This window comes from Martes martes, assembly GCF_963455335.1.
Source record: "Martes martes genome assembly, chromosome: 3".
NCBI lineage: Eukaryota > Metazoa > Chordata > Mammalia > Carnivora > Mustelidae > Martes > Martes martes.
The window spans coordinates 123170222-123192309 of NC_137890.1; the positions used below are offsets into that span (position 1 = coordinate 123170222).

The 22088-nt window shown below is 38.7% G+C and overlaps 1 protein-coding gene across 6 annotated transcripts in view; it reads right to left on the bottom strand.

The window, feature by feature from the left end:
- The window catches only part of OSBPL6 (oxysterol binding protein like 6), a 206096-nt gene that overhangs the window by 18726 nt on the left and 165282 nt on the right, over positions 1 to 22088 (bottom strand). For 2 of the 6 annotated variants that reach the window (XM_080797945.1, XM_080797949.1), the window contains 5 exons: positions 21525 to 21599; positions 16129 to 16294; positions 12886 to 13019; positions 3471 to 3578; positions 1702 to 1839 (listed from right to left, as the gene is read on the bottom strand). In XM_080797945.1, the coding sequence (XP_080654071.1) occupies positions 1702 to 1839; positions 3471 to 3578; positions 12886 to 13019; positions 16129 to 16294; positions 21525 to 21599 (621 nt within the window). The remainder of the gene's footprint in view (positions 1 to 1701; positions 1840 to 3470; positions 3579 to 12885; positions 13020 to 16128; positions 16295 to 21524; positions 21600 to 22088) is intronic. The other 4 variants (XM_080797948.1, XM_080797944.1, XM_080797946.1 and 1 more) reach the window with 3 other exon arrangements.

Consider the following 22088-nt stretch of genomic DNA (forward strand, 5'->3'; position numbering starts at 1 on the left):
CAGTATCCCTACAATGGAGACGAGAGCGGAGCTATGACATCCTGGCCCTCCTAGCCTTTAGTTCACTCAAGTCACTGTTCCTGCTCCCATTCCTTGCTCACCAAGCAACTGACTAGAGCTAGACTTTCCATGCAGATGGGCCCTAGGGAAAGAGATATGAATCAGCAAGCATAATTATTTTGCCCATCTGATAGCATCTGGCCAATTATCATTATGAATAATTAAACTAGTACTCTGGCTTGTACCCGGGAGTCTCTGAATCGGCAAACAGGACTAGGGATCGGAGAGGCAGGTGCATGGCTTGGTGTAGTAACAGATTCAGTATCTCATACAAGAATATTATTTTACCTCTCCCCCATTATAAAAGTGGTATGTGTTCATTATTTCTTTCTCTTCTCCACTTATTTTTGTTTCTAAAATCACTTATAATTTCAAACATCCAAAAACAGTTACAACTAATTGTCGGGATGCTTCCTTCCAATCTACTTTCTATGCATATGGAAATAACATTCAGCAACTATTTCATTTCCTTTTTGTAAAAATGCAGTACTGATTTGCAACCTCAAATGACAAAATTTTTAATCAACTGTGTTGGAAAGAGTTTTGGCTGGTTCTCCCATGCTGAACGAAAGAAAGAAAGAAACAAAGGGAGGGAGGAAGGAAGGAAGAAAGAAGGCAGAAAATTCAAAGGATGCCTGACTAAATTTCTAAATTTCAGTAAAAGGATCCATTTCTGCAACCCGATCAAGGAAGATTACCTGCTCCCAAGATCTAGCCAAGACTTATGAGCATGAAGAACCACCTAAAAAGTCTTTATGGGTACAAACTTCCAACTATATTATAAAATATATATATTATAAAAATATATATTATAAAATATATAAATAAGTTGAAGATATAAGGTACAGCATGCTAACTAGAGTTAATAATACTGTATTGCATATTTAAAAGTTGCTATGAGAGTAGATCTGAAAAGTTCTTATTATAGGGAAAAAATTCTGTAATTACGTATGGTGACAGATGTTAATTAGGCTTTAGGGGTGACCAATTAAAAATATATACAAATATAAATTCTTATGTTGTACACCTGAAACTAAAATAATGTTGTATGTAAATTATACCTCAATAAAAGACAACAAAAAAGTTCTTATGCTAGCCAGTGGTAACCTCCAAAAACCTTAATTACCCAACCATATATTCTAGACATCATCTTTCTAAAGGAGCTCAAATTCTTGTCTCTGGTAAAGATGCGTGTGTATATGTGTGTGTGTGCAAGTACGTGCGCATATATCCATGCACTCACACACACATGCACACACATGGTGATTTTCAAATTCTTTCATCCTTTCTTTCTACATTTAACCAGTCTCCTCTACAAAAAAACTGCCATCAACTATTTGGTTATCCTGAAATACAAATCATACAACAGCATCCAAATGAATGCTAGATTCTTTCCTTTAATTCATCAAATTTAGTAAGAAATAAGTTGACTCCCAGAAGTGTTCAGCGCTCAGTAAACGGGAACCAATGTAGTTTGCATGTTTTTGGCTTTCCTACAATTTGAGAATCTTACTGTGATGTTTAAAAAAAAAAAGAAAAGAAAAGAAAAAGGAAAGGAAAGAAAAGTCCCCATAGCCTTACCTTCTTTAACCCAAACTCCTCATCAGAAGCAGTTAGCGTTGACACATCAAAAAAGCTTACCTCATTCTCTGATGAGCTCGCAGAGAGCAGCACCTCCTGGGCGTCAAAGAACTCGGAGACAGACTCTGACATGGAGAGGCGGCTCTCGTTGGCTACCTGCTGTGACAGGGGGAGACTGACATGGATTTGCTCACCAGCCTATAGAGGACAGAAACATTTGGGGTCATCATTATTCCCTTCAAAGAAAAGCTATTTGTTCAAATAAGACCATGATGTACTAGGTCAGACTTCTAGAGAAATTCATACCATATGTTAAGAGTGGTGACCACAAGTAATTTTCACCTGCAACTCATGACCATGGCCTAAATTTCCTTCTAATATGTCTAAAGAATCCAAAAGGTGTGGCTGAAAAATGATGGTACTGTGACTTGACTTCAAATCAAGGCTCAGTGGACATTCAGTGGAGTTTAATAGCTTAAACCCCTAAGAAGACCCTGAATTGATTATGGAGACAGGTTCACTTTCATATTCTTAGATCCACCATTACTAGCCATATTCTAACCAGTATGCTAAATCTCAAGACATATTTGTAGAAACCGCTAGAAATATGCTAAGAAAACACTCCATAAAACTAAATTTTTGAGACAGAATATATAAAAGTCATTTCCAACTTGGTCATGAACTTTAACCAATGAGATAATATAAACCTATGGCAAACTATATTTTTATTCAGTAAGTGATATATATACACACAGTATGGTAGTACAAATAAACACCAGATTGCAAAGATTCAAACTAAGACTGTTAACAATTTCTGAATGAAGTTGTAGAAATCTTTTGGATTCTGTGCAGTTGAGTGAACATGCGTGTCACCCGATACCGTGTGTTGCATGAAGGTGAGTGGACGTAGGTTCGACAACTTAATTCAAAAAGAAGCTTGTCTTGGGATGGCATTTCCTAAGCAATTAGATGCCAGGACCTTGGCCCCTGTAGATTTCTAGTAAAATGTACAGTTTTCTGTAAATATGGCCATCACACGAGTTAAAACTCTCACCTTGTTACATGTATCATATCACTGTATATAAAACTCCAATATTACCGTTGAAAAGTTTAAGTTCTCATGGTTATAAAACAGTAATTTTATAAAGGGTTATAAACAGAATTATACACTAAGTCTGGCCCAAATACTGAATGTTCTCCTGTCCTTTGAGCATTACGTCAAAAATTCTCCTGAGCAATGGAGTGATAATAGCACCTACCTCAGAGGTCACTGGGAGTGTCGAATGTTATCAGCACAATGCCCAGCACACAGTAAGCATTCACTTGACATGCGCTAGCTATTCATTATCAACATCACTGTTAGTGGCTGTAATTGCATCACTAGTGTTATTTTAGTAAGGTTAGGTGATTTCTCCTAAGATAGGCCTTTTAAAATAAACCTTAAAAAAGCTATCATTTAGCACCTTCTCAGCTGAATATGTTTTTCCCCCCAACATTTCATAGGCTGTTTGATGATAAGGAACATTTCCAATAAAGTCTGTGACAGACACAGAGAATTCACAAGCTGGAGTAGATATATAAACTAAATTATTCAGTAGCATCAGGTGAACACAGATAAAAATACAAATAGAGACTGATCACCGAGAATAAATGATATTGAGCTCATGTACATCCTTCACTCCGAAGAACACCAAACTGTCAACAACACAGATATTTATGCAAAGAATCTTCTTAACAGTGAAAGAACTGTATTAAAAAAAATCCCAAATATGTAGTTGATTTAGATACTATAAAGTAAGTATTCTACATCCATTAAAAATGAGTCTTACCTCATCAGGGCTAGGAATAATATTTACACTGACAACCTGATCACAAATTATAGATTCTGAATGTATTCTGTTCAACCGACTTCTTAGCTCAGCATTCTGGTTAAGTGCCTTAAAATAACAAAAATTGCACATGTAATTTCAAGTTAATAAGCAAGCATAAAACAGAATAAGCACACAAATTCACAGCAGACAAGAGTCTACGATGTTCTTGGTTATAATTTTTGGAGTCAACATAGGCCAGATCCTACCCATAAGAAGGAAATGAATGGCTCAGAATTAAGGTATTCATTTTTCATAAAATAAGAGTGCTACTTAGTAAGTTAGTGGGTTGAAAGAGTTCATGGATTTCATAAAAATGATTCATGGAATTTTCTCCCCCTTGGAGTCAGGCCCATTATTACATCCAAGCCTGGTCTACCACCACATATATATTATGTTTTACAGCCTGAGATAAAAACTGCTGATTCTTGCCATTTTGGGTTCTAGTTTCTAAAATTTGGGAGCTGTCTCCAAGCCAGGTAGTGACCTGAAAAATTATTTGGAAATGGAATGAACAATGAGCTGGCTTTGATTTATAGACTTATATTTTATTCCAGTGATAAAAGAGTTGTATTTTCAATTTCTAGGAGCACATGTACATGACGGTGCAACAGAACTAATTCAAGTGCAGCCCAAAAGGTGTCTTCACTGAGCAGTGTAGACACGGACAAGGAACTAACTCCAAGTTATCGGCATCATGATATCTGTATCAGTAAAACGCTACCTGGTATATAACAAGTTAGGACGTGTGGCAAGAAGAGAACAGCTTTATATAAGCTTTACTTCCTCCAGCCGCCCTGTGGGCAAAGGTGCTTGCATCCCACGGCTGCATGGGAACATGTTCCCTAACATTAGATAGAGATAGCGAACTGGAATTACGCCTCTCCTCTCTCCCTCCAACATGGTTTCTGCTTTTTGAGGAGAAAATTGTTCACTCACAGCTTTTGGCTGTTGTTTACAATTCTTTATAACCAGCTTCTAAAATATGTGTAAAATGTAACACACCTGGCCCAGTGGGCTGTCAGGTATTGAGGGATGAAAGGGGGATAGAGATCTTATAGTTGCTACGTTTATGGATTGAAGGATATACGTGTCTAGCTCCTTGGGAAAACAGGGATGTGTTATTTAGATAAGCGGTGATTACCCTTATAGTAAACAAGGCATGTACTTTAAAGGAAGAATCCTAACATCTTTACATTCCACAAAAGTGCTCAGGATCATCTTTCCCACAGCAAAATCTCAAACACCTGGTAGGTGAAAAACAAACAAACAAAAAACAAACCGCATTACCCCCCTCCTTTGTGGTCACTATACCTATGTGTATTTGTTCTTTCACTATTTCTTTGCCCATAAGTATGCTGAAAGTTGCCTTGTCTATTGAAATATTTGGAATCGGATATATTTTATATTTTATTATCTTTTAGGCAGGAGGCCTCGTGGTGGGTCCTTTGAGGGTTTTAACTGCAGAATCATAGTCTTGACCTGAGAGTTTCAGACACCTTCAACGGAGGCTTTCTCCAAAGTGCCTGCACTGTTTGTGGGCACTGAAACAGAGTTAACAAAACAACGCCACAAAAACTCAGTGCCGAGGAGAAATAATGGTTTTCCTCAGAGTAGGCGTTTTTAACACAGGCTTGCCTTTTGTAAAGAAACTCATAGTACTGTTTGCTCCGGATAACTTTAGTGAAATTCCCATTTCCGCTCTTATCTCAGCCAATGGTCACGAAATGCAATTGTGTCTATGGGCGTGTGTGGCACACGCGGTAACCTCTAGCCATATTAGCGATAGGAGATGAACTAAAAGTTCAAAAGGAAAATTTTATTAATAATACATATGCAGTGGTAGAAGAAGGTTGTTGTTCGATAGCCCCAAAAGCATGTATATAAGTTCTCTTCCAAGTCTGGCAGCCCCAGCGGCAGAAGGCGGAAGCAGGCAGACAACCGAGCGTGCAACGGTCCATTTCTGCACAATTTCCCTGGGCAGCTCCTCCTTTTGCCTTGATCATACAGACTGTTTCTGACGTTTGTGACAGCCAAGTGCCACGAGCTTCGTGGTATCATGCTCTCAGGCAATGAGCAGGACCACATTTATTATTTCGCCTCCCTGAAACACAACTATTTCCTTTGTAATGGTATAATGGAAGTCTTGGGAACATGGAGGAATATAGGTAGGTTCTGTGGAAGGACACTGTTAGCGATAATTAATACAGAAGAGCCCAGATGATGGCAGAAATAACATTCAGAACGTACCCAAGGATCATGAACAGTGGAGAAGCAAGGAAAAAGGAGGGGCTTCATCAGCTACTCACACCAGCCAAGGAGCAAGAAAAGCTAAGGAGACGTGTCAGTAATGACATTGCTCTATGAGCAGCAGATGGGACCAAAGACCTAGCAGGGAGGGAGCACCACAGGAATTCCTGTGCTTGAATTCTTCACCAGGCAAATTCTAGGCTTATTCTCACGACTTGTTTTAGCTAGTGAGCTTGGACTCAGCACAAAACTCTCCACAAAGTGTGCTCATTTCTCCATCGCTCACGTCCTTCAGACACATTCAAGTTTAATATATCCAAGGGACAAACCACACCTTCTCAATCTATAAAAGAAGTTGCCATCTTGAGATCCTGAGGCAGAATCAATTGTCCAAATCCCCACCACGTTGGCTATTAGCTACCATTATCCACCCTGGCAGATGGTGGGTGAAGATAACCTTGGACTGGGTGAGACTTGGACAGATACATTTTACTTGAACGGAACTGTGTGTTCTGGGAAGGAAACGTGGAAGCCTGAGGGCTGGGGAAGGATAGGAAACATATGGCAAGATAGAATCATCAGAGACTTAAGACCTTTGGAGAAAAGCAAAACTGGTTCAAAAGGAGCAAGAAAATCACTATAGCAGCTGTGAAAGCTAGAGTGATCAAGGACCAAATTCTGGGAATCACTTAAAAATCACCTTCTTTTTTTAAATTTTAAAATAAGTACATACTACTACAGTATATATGGAAAATGCAAAAAGTAAAAAAATATTAAAAGAATTCATAACTTATTACCATATCAACCAACTGTTGGTAGCTTGGTATATTTCTCTCTAGCCTTTTCCTATACATTTCCCACATCATTTAATGGGTGCATACTGGACATTTGTGTCTGCCACTTATTCTTTGTGTATAAACATTTATTTTACGTTGCAAACTTTTCACAAATATGACTTTGCATATTTGCATAGCAAGTGATTATCTTCTATAATTGGACACTTTATGGTATTACTGATTTTTGCTAGAATAAATAATGCTGCCATGACTGTTTGTATGCATAGTGGATTTCTACATTCAGCATTACTTCCTCAGACTAGAAATATCAGTCATGGGCTAAAGGGTCAAAGATAAGATCTTTTTAAGGCTTTAAGACATATTGCCCAATTATGTCCAAAATGACATCAATTTCAACTTACTGGATAGCTAGAAAGAGATGTAAATAATTCCATGAAGAATATCCTCATCACAACAAATTTTGCTACGTTTCAGGGAATTCAAAATCAGGAATACTCTTGGAAGTTTTATCCCGATAAATACCCCAGAATATTTATTTTGTGTATGTGAATTGTTGTAGACAGGAAGGACAGTAAATACTACAACTGGATTTTATTTATGGTACTATATGCCTTAAGTTGATTTTTTTACTTACATTTCCATATACTGTATTTCATTGATTCTAAATGCACATCTCCTCCTCCATTCAACATCTCTGAAGCACTGTCAATTTCACTGAGCGCAGTCTGCTTTCTTTTTCACTAATGCACATAATGATGGTACATCTAACAATCGATGGCATGTTGATTTAATGAAATACAGTAATTCTAGCTGAAGTACAAGGGACATATTCTGCTGCTCACATTTATATGGACCCTAAACCCACTACATTTAGCTTAAGCTGTGCATAGATTCTGGGATCAGAGACCAAACTAGTAACAATGTCAGAGGGTAATGTATTAAAGACAGACTCAAGTCAAGTCAAATCTTTTATTATTATAGTAACCTGGGGTACTGAAACTACCTTAGTCTTATCAGATACTATTTGATTGTGGGGTTCAGGAAACTACATTAAAGAGAACGTGAAATTGTAGCTGTGAGGTAAAATAATTTATAAAGGGATAGAGAGCACATACAATGCCCTGTCTTACAGGTTCGAATCTAACATCTATGGTGCCTCTCAGGTGTAGAAGTTACCTCTAAAGTTTTGCGGAGGTAAAATAACAGGATTATGTATGTCTTTGTGTACACATAGATCGGGGAAGAAATATCACTTTAGAAGAGGAATTCATTATCCTGCAGCCTTGTAAATTATTGCATGCCCAAGGCAGGTAACAATTATTCTGAGCAGGTAGTAAAGAATGCTAATTTCACGTATTTTATATGCTCTGTGTCCTCTAAAAGGATGATGGAGTTTGCCAAGTTGATATCTTTAAAAGCTGTATTGAAAAGCAGCATTTTGATAATTTTACAGGTATCAGATGGGACGTATAACAAATGAAAAATATACTTTAAAAATGTCAGACCAATTTAAGAAGTTATTCAAACATAGTCTCTTTCTCTTCCCCTCTCCATGGAGATACTTAACTGGTTATAAGAAAAATACCTGAAAGTTTAACTGATAACCCTTGAATATGGATTGAAGATGTCTTCAGGCCACCTAAAATCACATTATAATGTGAAGTTGTACTAATATAAAGATGTACTTGGAACACTTGTCTCAATGTATGCTATTTAAGCATCTTGTTCAATTCGAAGTGCTATGTTGAAAGGGGGACAGTGAAAATGGAGTTGGCCAACCAGAACAGCCCCAACAGTTAGTGGTTTCCATCCTCACTGTCTCCTCATCTTCTGGTTCCTTCCCTTCACAACACGAACAAACTCCAAGGCTGACTTTCAGTCTATACAGTATTTGCTGCTTAACTGGATTCTTTTTGAGACAATCAAAACCCTTTACCATTGATCTCAATGGTCAGCACCATCTAAATTCTTTGGTTGCTTCGCCTAAGTCTCCATCAAAGGATCCTCTTTTTGTTATGTCCTTTAACTATTAATGTTCTGTATAGCAGCACACTGACCCTCTTTTCTTCTGATTTATCAACATCTACAACTTTTCCAACATACCAGGGTATCTGCATCTTTCTTTCTAGCCAGACCCTTCTCTTGAGCTCTATATCTACATATCTGATGTCTGATGGATGGCCCACAGACCCCTGTCTCCAAAAAAAATCCCTACCCAGGCCTGAAAAATCAGTTCCTCTTGTATTTCCAATCTCAGGGAAAAGAACTATTACTAATGTGCTACTGTTTCCTTGTCCCTGTCTAACACGCAGCTGATCTCCAAGCCATGCTGATTCTACCCAGGCCCCCTCCCCCAGCCTTTGAGACTCATCCCTTCCTTCTACCAACTGCAGTGATTCCTGGGTTCAGGCCTGCATTATCTCAAATATTTTAAGACTCTGTCCCACTAGTTTTCCCTCAATTCCGTCCATCCTCCATACTGCACCAGAGTAAGCTTTCTAGGTACAGAAATATACACTAATATTTTCAATTTCTGGCATTATCACTCATGAGTTTAAATTCTTGAAGGCCTCCCCAGCACTGATGAGAGAAATCTAAACTTCTCTGTGTGGTCCTTGATGAGCTGGTTCCCAGCTACTTACTTAGCTGTTTCTGGATTAATTCTTCCTTGTTCAACCCAGGCTTAGGCCACTAGGAGTTAAATGCAATTCTCCAGATACCTCTCCAGTGGTCTAGCTATGGACAGTGATTCCCTAGAAGGGAGTGAACCATCTATAAACTGAAATGTCTAAGCAAAAGCGACAGGAAATTCCAAAAGAGAGTCTAGCCTTAGGGGCAAAGAGTATAGACAGTCAGCGAGGGTACAGCTGGCCCAGCGGGAGGTATGGGCAGACACAAGAACGTGAACATGGCCGAAATGCTGTGATGACACACAACAGGAAGCACTGAATTCTCTAGTGAATAGGGTACAATAGACTGTCTTTAGAGTACCAAGTTATTTTTACATTTTTTGAGGGTAAAATTGAAGTTTCTGGTTAAAAAAATATATACACAACAGCCAAAAAGACCTCACCACAAAACAACAACAAAAACCCATAACAACTTAACAAAAATCTATTGAAGCTCTAAGTTTAGAGGTAAATAAATTATGTTTTGACATGACAGGGAAATACTTAACCTCCAAAATATAAAGCTGAGATAACTTTGCTTTATTTTATTTTTATCATGTTAACATCAGGTCCTTCCTTGGAAATTGTTGCTGTCTTCTCAGGCCCCATTCAAAGCTCAGTTCCTTCTGATCTGTGGCTCTGCTCTGAGGTCAAGAAACTCCCTTTCTTCTGAACCCCCAGAGCCACAGAAATCTGCATCACCCACATGCTGCTCTGAATGGACTAGAGCATGGTCTGTCTAACTTAGTAAATACTGCTCATCTCACTAATCAGATCATAAGCTTCCTGAGGTCATGGTCAGGGTTACTTTTGTCTTGGTGTTTCAAACCTTGTACTACACCTAGTATACAGTCAGTTGAATAAAATACAATGAATAAATGAATGAACAAATGAATCACTTTTAAAAATTCTTCTTTACCATCATTTCTAATCTGGCAGCACAAACCAGATCTCTACTTCTTCTCTGTCTTAGCAAACAAACAAACAAACAAACAAATAAAAGCAAGCAAGCAAGAAACAAATACAATTTTAAAACCATCAACAAAACTAAAAGGCAATCTATGGAATAGGAGAAGATAATTGCAAATGACATATCTGATAAAGGCTTAGTATCCAAAATATATAAAGAACTGATACAACTCAACACCCCCCAAACCAACAATCCAATTAGAAATGGGCAGAAGACATGAACATACATTTCTCCAAAGAAAATATACAGCTGGCCGACAAACACATGAAAAGATGCTTATCATCACTTATCATCAGGGAAATGCAAATCAAAACCACAATGAACTATCACCTTCTACCTGTCAGAATGGCTAAAATAAAAAACGCAAGAAACAACAGGTGTTGGTGAGGACAGGGAGGAAAAGGAACCCTCTTGCACTGTTGGTGGGAATGCAAACCGGTATAGCTACTGCGGAAAACAGTATGGGGCTTCCACAAAAAGTTAAAAATAGAAATACTATATGATGCAGCAATCGCACTACTGGGTATTTACTGCCTCCCCAAAAGAAACATTAATTCAAAGGGATACATGCACCCCTATGTTTACTGCAGCGTTATTTACAATAGCCAAGATATGGAAGCAGCCCAAGTGTCTATCATTTGATGAATAAAGAAGATGGGTATACATATATATATGCACAATAGAATATTATTCAGCCATAAAAAGTAATGAAATCTTGCCATTTGCAACAACACGGCTGGAGCTAGAGTATAATGCTAAGCAAAATCAGTCAATCAGAGAAAGACAAATACCATATGATTTCACTCATATATGGAATTTTAAAAACAGGGATGCCTAGGTGGCTCAGTCGGTTAAGCAGCTGCCTTTGGTTCAGGTCATGATTCCAGGGTCCTGGGATGGAGCCCTGCATCGCGCTCCTTGCTCAGCAGGGAGCCTGCTTCTCCCTCTGCCTGCCACTCCCCCTGCTTGTGCTCTCTCACTGTCTGACAAATAAATAAATAAAATCTTTAAAAAAACAAATAAAAAATAAAAAACAAAACAAGCAAAAGGAAAGAGAGGGAAAGAGACAAACCAAGAAACAGACTTTTAACTATAGAGTCAAACCGATGGTCACCAGAGGGGAATGGAGGAAAGAGGTGATGGGCATTAAGGAGAGCACTTGTGATGAGCACCAGATGATAAAAATACAAACTTAAAAAAAAAAAAAAGTTTGTGCAAAGGAAAAACAAAAGAAACAAACACCTTTTAAAATTTTTCTTAGTACAAGCGTATGCCACTAAGCCTCTATCATTTACTACACCTGAAGGAAACACTGCAACATTTAAGAGGGTAAGAGTATATTTTGCATGTTTACAGGATGACATCTATGTGTTTACCCAACCATTATTTTGATCTTTCTAGATTCATGATACTTTCAGAATAAGGATTCTGAAGATCAATTACCACAGACTGAGTACATGACATGAGGAGCCCAAGGCAAACCATTAAAATGTACTTATTAAAAAAGCCCTCTGCAGACGGGCATGACAGTTGCTACTTTGAGTGCTCATGCTCCCGAGTCCCCTGGTTGTGCCCCAGAAGCAGGATACGCACCTCAACTGACAGTGTTTTATGGTGAACACAGCAAGTGTGGCCCAGGTAACAATACTCAATAGCGTGAAACTTAACACTGAGGGTAAGCTGACAGTTCAGGTACATAAAACACGGTGAAGACGGTTTGTCTATTTTTAGGGACTGAGGGAAACTACTCAAGCGGGAGCCGATCCACATGGAAAACCACTTACCCAGGATTTGCTCGCTCCTTCACTCTGATCCAAGGCACCAGGAAGTGAACAATATTTTATATAAACACTGAGTTCTCACACAAAATCACATAACAACAATGAATTCTCAAAAGACTTTTTTTAAAAAAGGCATTTATAGACTGAAGGAAGGAAATACTTTAGAGGAAGTGCTTGGGGTAAAAAAGCATTAAGTGTAGTTTTAAAGGATTTTTATCAGAAATTTCAACTTTGATATGCATAGGTATTTGATGAGTATTACAAAGATCAATATATGTTGAATAATATATAATGAATAATAGATAATGAATATATATTGAATCATATATTTTATGATGTACAATATATCTTGAAATATATGGGTCTTCCTTCAGGGAACATAACTTAGATAGGAAGAAAACTCTAAAAGTGTAAAGCAAAAAAAAAAAAATAGGTACGAGTAAGCAATAATTTTCAACAGATGTGGTAAGTGGGAAAATATTAAGTATGGAAGATCTAGTAGATTCTGTTGTATTCAACATTAGATTAAATATATTCTGGAACATATTTTAGAAGTGTAAATCATGTATAAACGCATGATTTGTCTTTTAAAAGGGGCGGTCTTATAAATGACCATTGAGAGGCATCAAAAGTATTCAATCGGTCAAAAAAACACAATTATATGTTTACAAGCAAGTTTGGTTGATTTTTACTCTTACCTTGATCTATTTTGCAAGAAACAGTTAACTTCAACCTTAATTAAATTAATTAATTTTTAAAGAATTTTAAAATGTAATCCCGACATTGTAACGTCTTGGGGGGGCTGGTTTCGGTTGAACATGCCGTGCAAGATGGGCCACCTCCACCCCAATATTTTACCTTCCAGGATTGGGTATGCGTCATGAGAGTGAAACAAACATTCTCTTTTACCTGAGACAGTGACTGCCGGAGCCGTGCCATCTGCGTGCTGTGGCCTTTATTGTGATCCTGCTCAGAAACCATCTGCTTAAGCTTCTCCTTCTCTATAGCTATGCTATTAAATGCAGACTTCAAAAGAGAATGCACTGGGTAGGGAAAAAAAATGAGAAACAAAGATCAAATGGATCTAGAAAGAATTATATAAAATTACAAATTTTTCAGCATTTTAACTCATGGGTAGACATCATCTGGAAGGATTATATTACAGTCTAGGTAAAAGTCAGCCTAACAACGGAATCTTCCAAAATACCTATACACAAAATGCATATGGTAACAGTAATTACTCAGAGTGAAAATTTGGGTATTTCATACCAGAAATGATTTAGAAGCAGGATATAAAATATTGCCAATTCTCAAATATCAAGATTTAGAAAACTAATCTATAATTCCTAGAAGGAAAAGGCAACAGGTTTTCCTCTGGTTGTGGTTGATAAGAATATTTGAACAATTCTATGTACAGTGAATTCTCATGCAAATCATTTAGAACTATCCAGATATTATATCCCCAAAGCAGGTACCCCAAAAGAGTATTTTATAAATTCTGCCAAAATAAAACAGGAAGCTGATTTAGAAGTCATGACTGGTTCTCTTTGAGGTAGGAAATGATTTGGTCTTAAGAATAGCACTTGAATTACTTTCTTAGCCAGGAACATCTTGATGTAAGCATTGCATTCAAAGAGTAAAACTTCCAGGTTTAAGATGAATAAATTCTGGAAATCTAATGTACAGTTTGATGACTATAGTTAGTAATACTGTATTATATACTTCAAAGTTAAGAGAGTAGATCTTAAATGTCTTCACCACAAAAAAGAAATGGTAATTAGATGACATGATGGAGGTGTTAGCTGATGCTATGGCGGTAATCATTTTGAAATACTTAAGCATATCAAATCAACAAGTACATCTTAAATTTGTTAAATGTTATGTGTTTATCATATCTCGAGAAAGCTATAAAAAAAACAAAATAAACTGTGAAGTGTGTAAGCCTGGCGATTCACAGACCTGTACCCCTGGGGCTAAAAATATATTGTATGTTTATAAAAAAATAAAAAAATTTAAAAAAAAACAAAATAAAAACTACAGTAAAAACAACACCCCCTGCCCATTTCTGTATACCCAATAACATACATTGGTAGAATCTGAGGTAGTCTTTAAGTCTGAAATGCAAGAAGGTTAGATTTCCAATTCCTATCTTTATAATAGCAGTTTCTATAATATGCAAAGTTTGCTAAACTAGGGATTTCCATATCTGAGAACAGTTATTTTTAAAAGAAGTGGAAAATTTTAGCAAAAAACACTGGCCTGAATGAAGAGGGAAAAATGGTGGGATCACAAGGGACACACAATCTATTGATTTGTGTGCCACATTCTAGTCATCATTGATTTAAAGGTACTAACTTGAAAGCTGGCATACATTAACCCCACTGGCAATTCTAAAAGCAGACTCTCAGACATTTTAAAATCATAATTCTTTCTAAAGAGTTTGCTCATAGTCATAGAAAAGCCCCTTTTTCCTAGCATAGTTGGAAAGAAAAAACGTTGTTTCAACAGAGGCTTTAAAATCCTGTTGAAACATGGATTTCCTGAAAACCTTGGGATTGTAATCGAATACACAAAGCTTTCCTGGGGCCACTTTCTAATTTATTCATTTCCCTTGAGAGGCTGTGCTATACATACTTCATTCACACATTTGTTGTCTCATTCTGCCTGCTTCTACAACCGCCCCCTTGTCCCCCTGCCGTTAGAAGTAAACGTTCCTGGCTGTAATCCTATGCTGTTATATAAAGAAAATAATACTGCTCTAGTCTAATGACATAATTAGTATCTGGCTAAGAAATATAATAAAAATGTATCAGGAGTAAAAGAGCAGGTGAAAGAGAGTTGGCCTTACAGAATCTCAACTGAGAAATCTTCAGAGAAAAAATGGTGGGGGGAAGATTATTTAGCTTAATTGTTTATGATTACAGAATTAAAGAAATATCTGATAGACCATTTTTGATGATGGTTTGAGAGTATGAAATTTTGTTGACTTCAACATTCCTAGAGATGTTCTCAGTGTGTGCCCCATCTTTTTCCTGACCTAACAGGCTCTTGAGCATTATGGGGGCACATGAGTTGTTCCATTTACAACACATTTTCAAGAATATCTTATCATCTCTTACCAACAGCCTCAGGTAAATAAATGTGATTATTTCACAACAAGATGTTAATGACTGAAAACCACAAAATATGTATCTTTCTTCAAGAGATTATGCATTTTCAAAGAGAATGCCTGGGAAGGTACTGTCTTGAGTCAAAACATGAATTTCAGCAACTGAAATTGAAATGCTATAGCAAAAGTTGGGGGGGGTGGTAATTTGGAACCCAGGTTTTTCATAAACACAGACAGGACTGCTCAGTCCACCTACAAGCTACTACCTGCCTCTTATTTATTATACCCTGCTCTCTGTGGCTGATAACACCTGAACTTACACAACATGCCTTACTGGAAATTTAATATGGAAAACGGGACTCCCCGGTGGGCTCAATTACCCCTCCCCTCAAATCTGAACTGGCCCGTGAAGCTCTGGCCAATAGAGGGCAGAGGAAGTGACACTGTGCCAAGTGAACAGAACTGGCAGCTTATTATCTACTCCCTTGGAGCCCTGAGCTGTCATGGAGAGGGACACAGCTGTGTGCACCCCTGCAGCCATCGCCCCAACATGCCAGGAACCTGGGTGAAGCCACCTTGGATCTTTCAGCCCAGCCCAGCCTCCAGCTGAATATCACCGAGCCCGGGCCATGTCACATGACACAGGACTGAGCCTGAGCTATGATCAAGGAGTGTTATTTAATAAAGGAAAAGAACGCTTGCAACAGAATTCCTTGCTAAGGATAACCCACAGTCTGTATTAAATGAGAACTAAAAGACACTGAAAAAGAAATGTTGAGACACAGTGTCTGCTGGCCTGCCTAGGATAACCCTTTGTGTCTTTCCTCCTCTCTCCCCCCTTATGAGACTTTGTTTCTCCACTCAAAACTGTGAACCAAGAGGCAGCCATCACACCTCACTGCATTTTGTATCTAGGACTCTGATCAGTATGGACACTACTTAGTCTTTCTACCACGACCACCTGGACAAGGATGGAAGGGTAAACGATAACCTCTCACCAAAGAAGAGAGCGTCTCTAAAGGGCACCTGATATTTGTCATTACCTTTCTGTGCAATTAGACAAAATTCTTCTTGAAGCTTTGTATAATCTGTCGAACTTTCCAGAGGGTCAGTGAGGTGGCTAGGGGGAGTCTGAAATTCGATGTCTGCACAAAGGTTGGGGTTGGAGGAGTGCAAGCGGACTGGTGACATGGTAGCACTGAAAGGGACCTGAAAGGGGACAGCACAAATTAGGATAGAACAAGAGTACATCAGTCCACATTCTCGCACTCAGGAAAGATAGCATCCCTTCTCCAAGATACTAGGTTCCTTTGTAATGACACACCCAGAGACACTCAGTACCCATTTAGTTAGCAGGTGGTTGGGGTGGGAAGGAGTCTCAGTTCGGAAAGCAGATTTGGACTGCTGTAGACTCACCGGCTTTTGCCTGCTACAGGGAGAGAGGACTACAGAACGTCAGGAAGGAAAGGCAGAATCCCAGATAAGCTTTGCTCTGAACCCACAGTTGGAGCTAAAAAATCACTGGCAGGAAACAGTAGTTGGAACTCTTACAAAGTCTGGGTACTCGTGTCAGAGGACTTTTTATGCTCACAGAGTAGGAACTCACCAAACAGGTAAAAAATAGAAGAAAGATTTACTTGCTCTGTGGCCATGGGATAAAACATAAACAAGTTTAACAGTAAATATAATCATGGTTTAAAGAGACTCAATTAAATCTGAAATTGATTTATTAAAATATATTTGTAAATGAAATATATATGATATAAATTACTGTCATTTACCTTTGTACGTTACATACAACACTGGTACACATATGAACATGGCTTATGAAATGGCCAATATTGAAAAGCAGTAAGTAAAAAAAGTCATATTACTATAGATTTCCCAAATGGCTGGAGATACTTTCTTGCCTGCCCTGAATCTGGGCTAGGCTTGTGATGGGTGGGGGCAAAGCACCATTCCCTCTCCTTCTAGAAGTTACACCTGACCATTATAAATGCCATCGGCCAAACATTCCTGAAAAATGAGAACAACAATTCTTATTGTAAACCAGATTACCAGTAACCTCCCCTAGTTCTTACTGCACAGATGTTCCTTCAATTATCTTCAAGAATCACTCTTAAGACTCCTCCACAAGCTGAATTTTATATAAATTAAGGGGTAATTCACACCTAGCTAGCAGGAAATATGCCTATCTGATGTAGATGTGTACAGAACCACTTCCTTTTTTTTTTTTTTCCTATTTTGATAGAGCTTTAAACTTCCTGACAGAAGAAGAGAGAGCGAGTGGGGGAAGGGTGAGGAGTGGGGAGAGGGAGGGAGAGAGAGACAGAGAGAGAGAGAGAGAGAATGGGAAAAGGGGCTTGTACTTGTGTACTGAGGGTACACAGGGTAGATGGAGGAGTTGGAGAGAACCAACAAATCCAGGCTGAACTGCAGTTTACGGACCTGGGTAAGGGCAGCTGAGACTGGAGGGGGCGCCCTTTGGATATAGCTTGGCCACAGCAGTGGCAAGGAGTTATTATCTCAAAAGATATCCCAGGCTTACTGGGGAACAGTGAGCATGAAGCTTTCTCCCTAAATTCAGTTATGCTAAGCACGCTACTATAGGTTATCCAAAGCATCTGGTATCTGGAGTTAGCAAGTGGGTCAATTTGGTCCTCCGCAGGGACCTTGGCTACACTGAAATGGGGGCATGTCAACAACTTGTTTATCTCATCAGGATCAGAATTTTTGGCTACTCCAGAGAAGAGACACAAAAGTGGCAGAGAAACCATTTGAGAAAACGAAGTCCTTGGGTTCGATAATGTGGTAGAATCCTGTCCAGCGAACTGTGATAATAATGACTGAGGTCTTCTGGGGGTCCCAATGAAGGATCCAGATATATTCTGGAAGAATATTTGAGGATAGACAAAGGGAATTTCTGATCTTAACCGTGGTGATGCTAAATCTAGACACAGCAGTGAGCCCTTAGCCTTCTGGGAGAGACACAGAGAATCCATGGGAAGGTTGGTGAAGACTAGAAACCGTGACTTGAGGAAATGGGTAGATCAGGAAGTGTGCAGATTTAAGGATTTGATATGGTTTTTCAAACACAAAGAACTAGAAGAGCATAAAAAGAAATGGTGGATGTCTGGTAATGGGGAATGTAATGTGTTGAGGTTCACGGAAAAGGGTTTTACCTGCATTTAGGTGCCCTCAACACTCCAAGGACTGGCACAAAATAGGAGAGGAGGCATGGAGGCTGGGGGAGGTCATGATGCAGTAGAGGCCCAGACATGCCAGAGGCCCAGACATGCCATTATCTCAGGGACAAGTGAAGATGCAGACTTGTCCTTGAGATAATGGCCTATTAAAAGTTGGAATCAGACACGAAGAGGAAAAACACATGTTACACATTTATTTTTTGAACATAATGAAGTTTAAATTGGCAATTAAAACAGTAAAACTGATCTTGTATATAACCCGCAGGGAAAGGGACTTGGAATGTTCCACTCAAACTGCAATCAGACAGCTCCCTGGGCAACTGAACCCAGTTTTTATATACTTCTGACTGAAAATGTTTATATTGCTACCATTTTTGTTAAAGGAAGTAGATGGAATGGGTCATTTTAATTGAAGAAGTCATGAAATGAAATTGAGAATACAAATGGAGATGTATTAATTTAATTGACTGCTTCATTCAATTAGAGTTATTTATTCAGTTTTTTGTTCATCAATTTGGGTACAATGGGATTAAAAAAATCTAAGTCATAGCTAGGTCTTCTGTCCGTGATGGCTAGGGTGGGAGCTGTCCACAGTTCTCACTGTTCGCACTTGAGAATCCTCCATGTTGGATGCAGCCTTTACACCCTGCTTAGGAGCAAAGTCCAAGGCTTCCCTGAAATCCTGTTGCAGGGAGGAAGCCTGATCTTGGAATATTCTGATACTAATAACTGCAGTTTGGAATGGGGATAATAGGAGGTGCTTTTAACACCTGTCTACAGAGAAGTTGAAAGAGAAACATGGATCAACAGTGGAACAGTGGCACCCAAATTTAGCAATGGTAGACGTGAATGAGAAAGGGAACACACAAAAGCCGAGCTAAGAGAGATACTGAGCATATACAATGTATGGAGCCAATGTGAAAAGTCTCCTGCTGCAATTCCTCTGTGTGATGTGTACAGGGATCCTTGTGTAGAGGACTAATTGCATTGGGACCCTCGGTGTTCTTCTGTGGGGGAGGGGCCAGTGTGTCTTTTCCAATTCCCTATTCTACTGGGTCTGGCTGGTGTTGGGTGTGAGCCATTTTGGGTTCTAGTGCTAAGAATCCACAAGAATCAATCTCTGAAACATCTCCTTTGGGTGCACTTTTCTTTGGGAGCAATCTCAGCTGCCCCAGATATTTGAGTGGGTCTCCTCTTCACTGGAGGAAAATAAGCAACTAGGAGTCATTTGCAATATTCTAGGTAAAAGGCACTGAGCTAGATCGGATGGGCTCAAAATGCATGGGATAACTTAGTGTTGGGAAGGAGGAGGGTGGGAATTAAGAGCAATGCTGCACCAAGAGAAAGAGGGGGGCTGAGGTACCAGCGTCCAATCATTTGAGGTGTGAATGAAGGGGTGAGGGGGCTGGTGCAGCAAGTTCAAGGTCCTGCTACATGGTTTCATGCTTTGCTATGGAGTTAAAGCTACAAATCCTACAGGGTTTAGAGTAACTATTCCCTCTAGTTATTTCTGAATACATTATTAAATGTTGCCAACTTTTCTCATGAGATGCTTGGAATTATTGGAAGTTATTCTTAACCTCTATGGTCACTGGAAGATGGGCATTAATACTCTCCTCTTTTAAAAGCTTTTTCTTTTCCACTTCCCATTTAAAAAATATATATATATAGATATCTATATATCTATATATATATACACACACACAAACACCCCCATTCTATTCAAATAGGTTTTAATCCCACTTTTATTATATTCATTATATGTATCTACAATTAAAAAATGAAAACAGTAGAAACACAATCGCTTCCCTGCATGCCTTCTTAGAAGTACATTTATTTAAAGAAATATAGGTATTTTCACAAAATGACTGATCTTTCCTTTCCATACTGTGATACTGTTCTCTGATAATGATCTGGATTTCTTAATTTTATAAATGAAAGATTAAGAACTACTTAACTAATTTTACATGTCTCTATTGGCATAATTGTTCCCATGTCAGTGTCATATGTTACACATACATGCATAAGATAAACACTAATTGTGACATCAATTTCATGAATTTGTTCAAGTGTTCATAAAACGGTGAGTTTAAAAATCAATTCCCTAATAAACTCCAAGCCTCTGGTTCATTTCATAATCAAAGGCCATTCTCTCTCTCACAAAATCCAGCTAAGCAGTGAGATACCAAGCAAGGGTCAGTTTTTAATCAAAAGTAGAAAAGCAATAATCCTCTCATGAGTAGCCATTCTCTCACAATGCAAGCAAAACCTCTTCGTATTTTTCAGCAATTCTAGTCTTCACGTATATTCCACCATGAGCAAGAGAGCAAAACGATTGTTAATTCAGAAAATACTGTTTAATAGCCAAAAAAACGAACATCCATGATTGCTATGAACTTAGTATTCTGTATTTTAAAAAGTTGACGGGATGTCATGATTAAGCAAATACTACGATTTGCTTTTATCCAGCAAAGGGCTCTTGTATTTGCACATTCTATTTCCTATTGTGCATGCACCGTTCACTATTCTAAACAGCTTCTACTCAATTTAAAATTGTGGTTATTTGCCTTATCTGTTTCAACACTTGTTCTACTCTCCTAATAAACCTTAGATGTATAAGAAACACCATTTAACTTGGTGGTTTTCTCCTTCCCACACTATATATTTTCTGACCTTCCGCTCAATATTCTTTCCAGAAAATTTTTCCTTGCCAGATGTAATTTGGGTAGCCATTTAGAGATGACATCAAAATTCACCTTTTCTTACCCTCTCTTTTCTTTATTCTCACATCGTTTTCAAATAGTCACAATGCTACAAAAAAAAGCACAATTTTTGTCTGTAGTAACATGACTTTTCTTAGAAAAACAGAAATCAGTTAGCAGAGGTTCCAATATCAGTATGACAAAAAAACTATATATATTTATGTATCATTTTAGGAACTTCCACACCACAGGGAGCCGTACTTAGTTCTGCCACCTGGCATTTACATTATCTCTTACACAGTCAGTAAAGAACGGGGCTAGGGGGTCATTTTCCACAGCAAACACGAATACCCGTGTGCGACACCTGCCATGCAGAGACAGCCAGACAACATGCGAAAGCTACGCCAGCACGGGAGGGGGCTACAGTCGAGACCACCGCACACAGACAGCACCACGGGAACAGGGGAGGCGCCACTCGGACCAAGTTGCTCATTCTTATTCAATGTCCACTTGAGATTGAAATCCACTCACTGTTGTAGCCACTGCTGCCGCTAGCCTCTGCCGGCGCCGAGTGGTGCTGAACTGGCCCTTCGCAGATGGCCCTTCCTGACAGTGAATGAGAAGAGGAGGGAGGAGAGAGGGAGGGGCAGGGGAGGGGGGGACAGGATGTGGGAGGATGAAAGATAATCAGACAAGGGAAAGGGAGAGTTTTTAAGTGGAGTTGACTTTTCCCTAAATTGCAGCATTGAAAAGTTTCTCCCACTCACACTGGGAGAAAAGCTCACTGTCCTCATTGCAGAACTCCAGACACTGATGTCTAGTTGCTGAATATGACCTCACCCCAAAAGGAGATGGGAAGTCAGGGATTGATGTATAATAGCTTGTGATCTTAAGTTAAATAAATATGTACATCCTTTCCTTCATGTTATATGTAATCAAAGGCATTCAATGAATGGAAGCAAAGATAAAAGTAAGTTCAGGAAAAAAACGATTAAATAATGTGGTGCAGAGGCTAAAGCAAACAAGCCGTAATGGGAGTCTCCCGTTAGCCAGGCAGAATTTTTTTCTTTCTTGCTGGGAGGAAAAGTCCAGGGG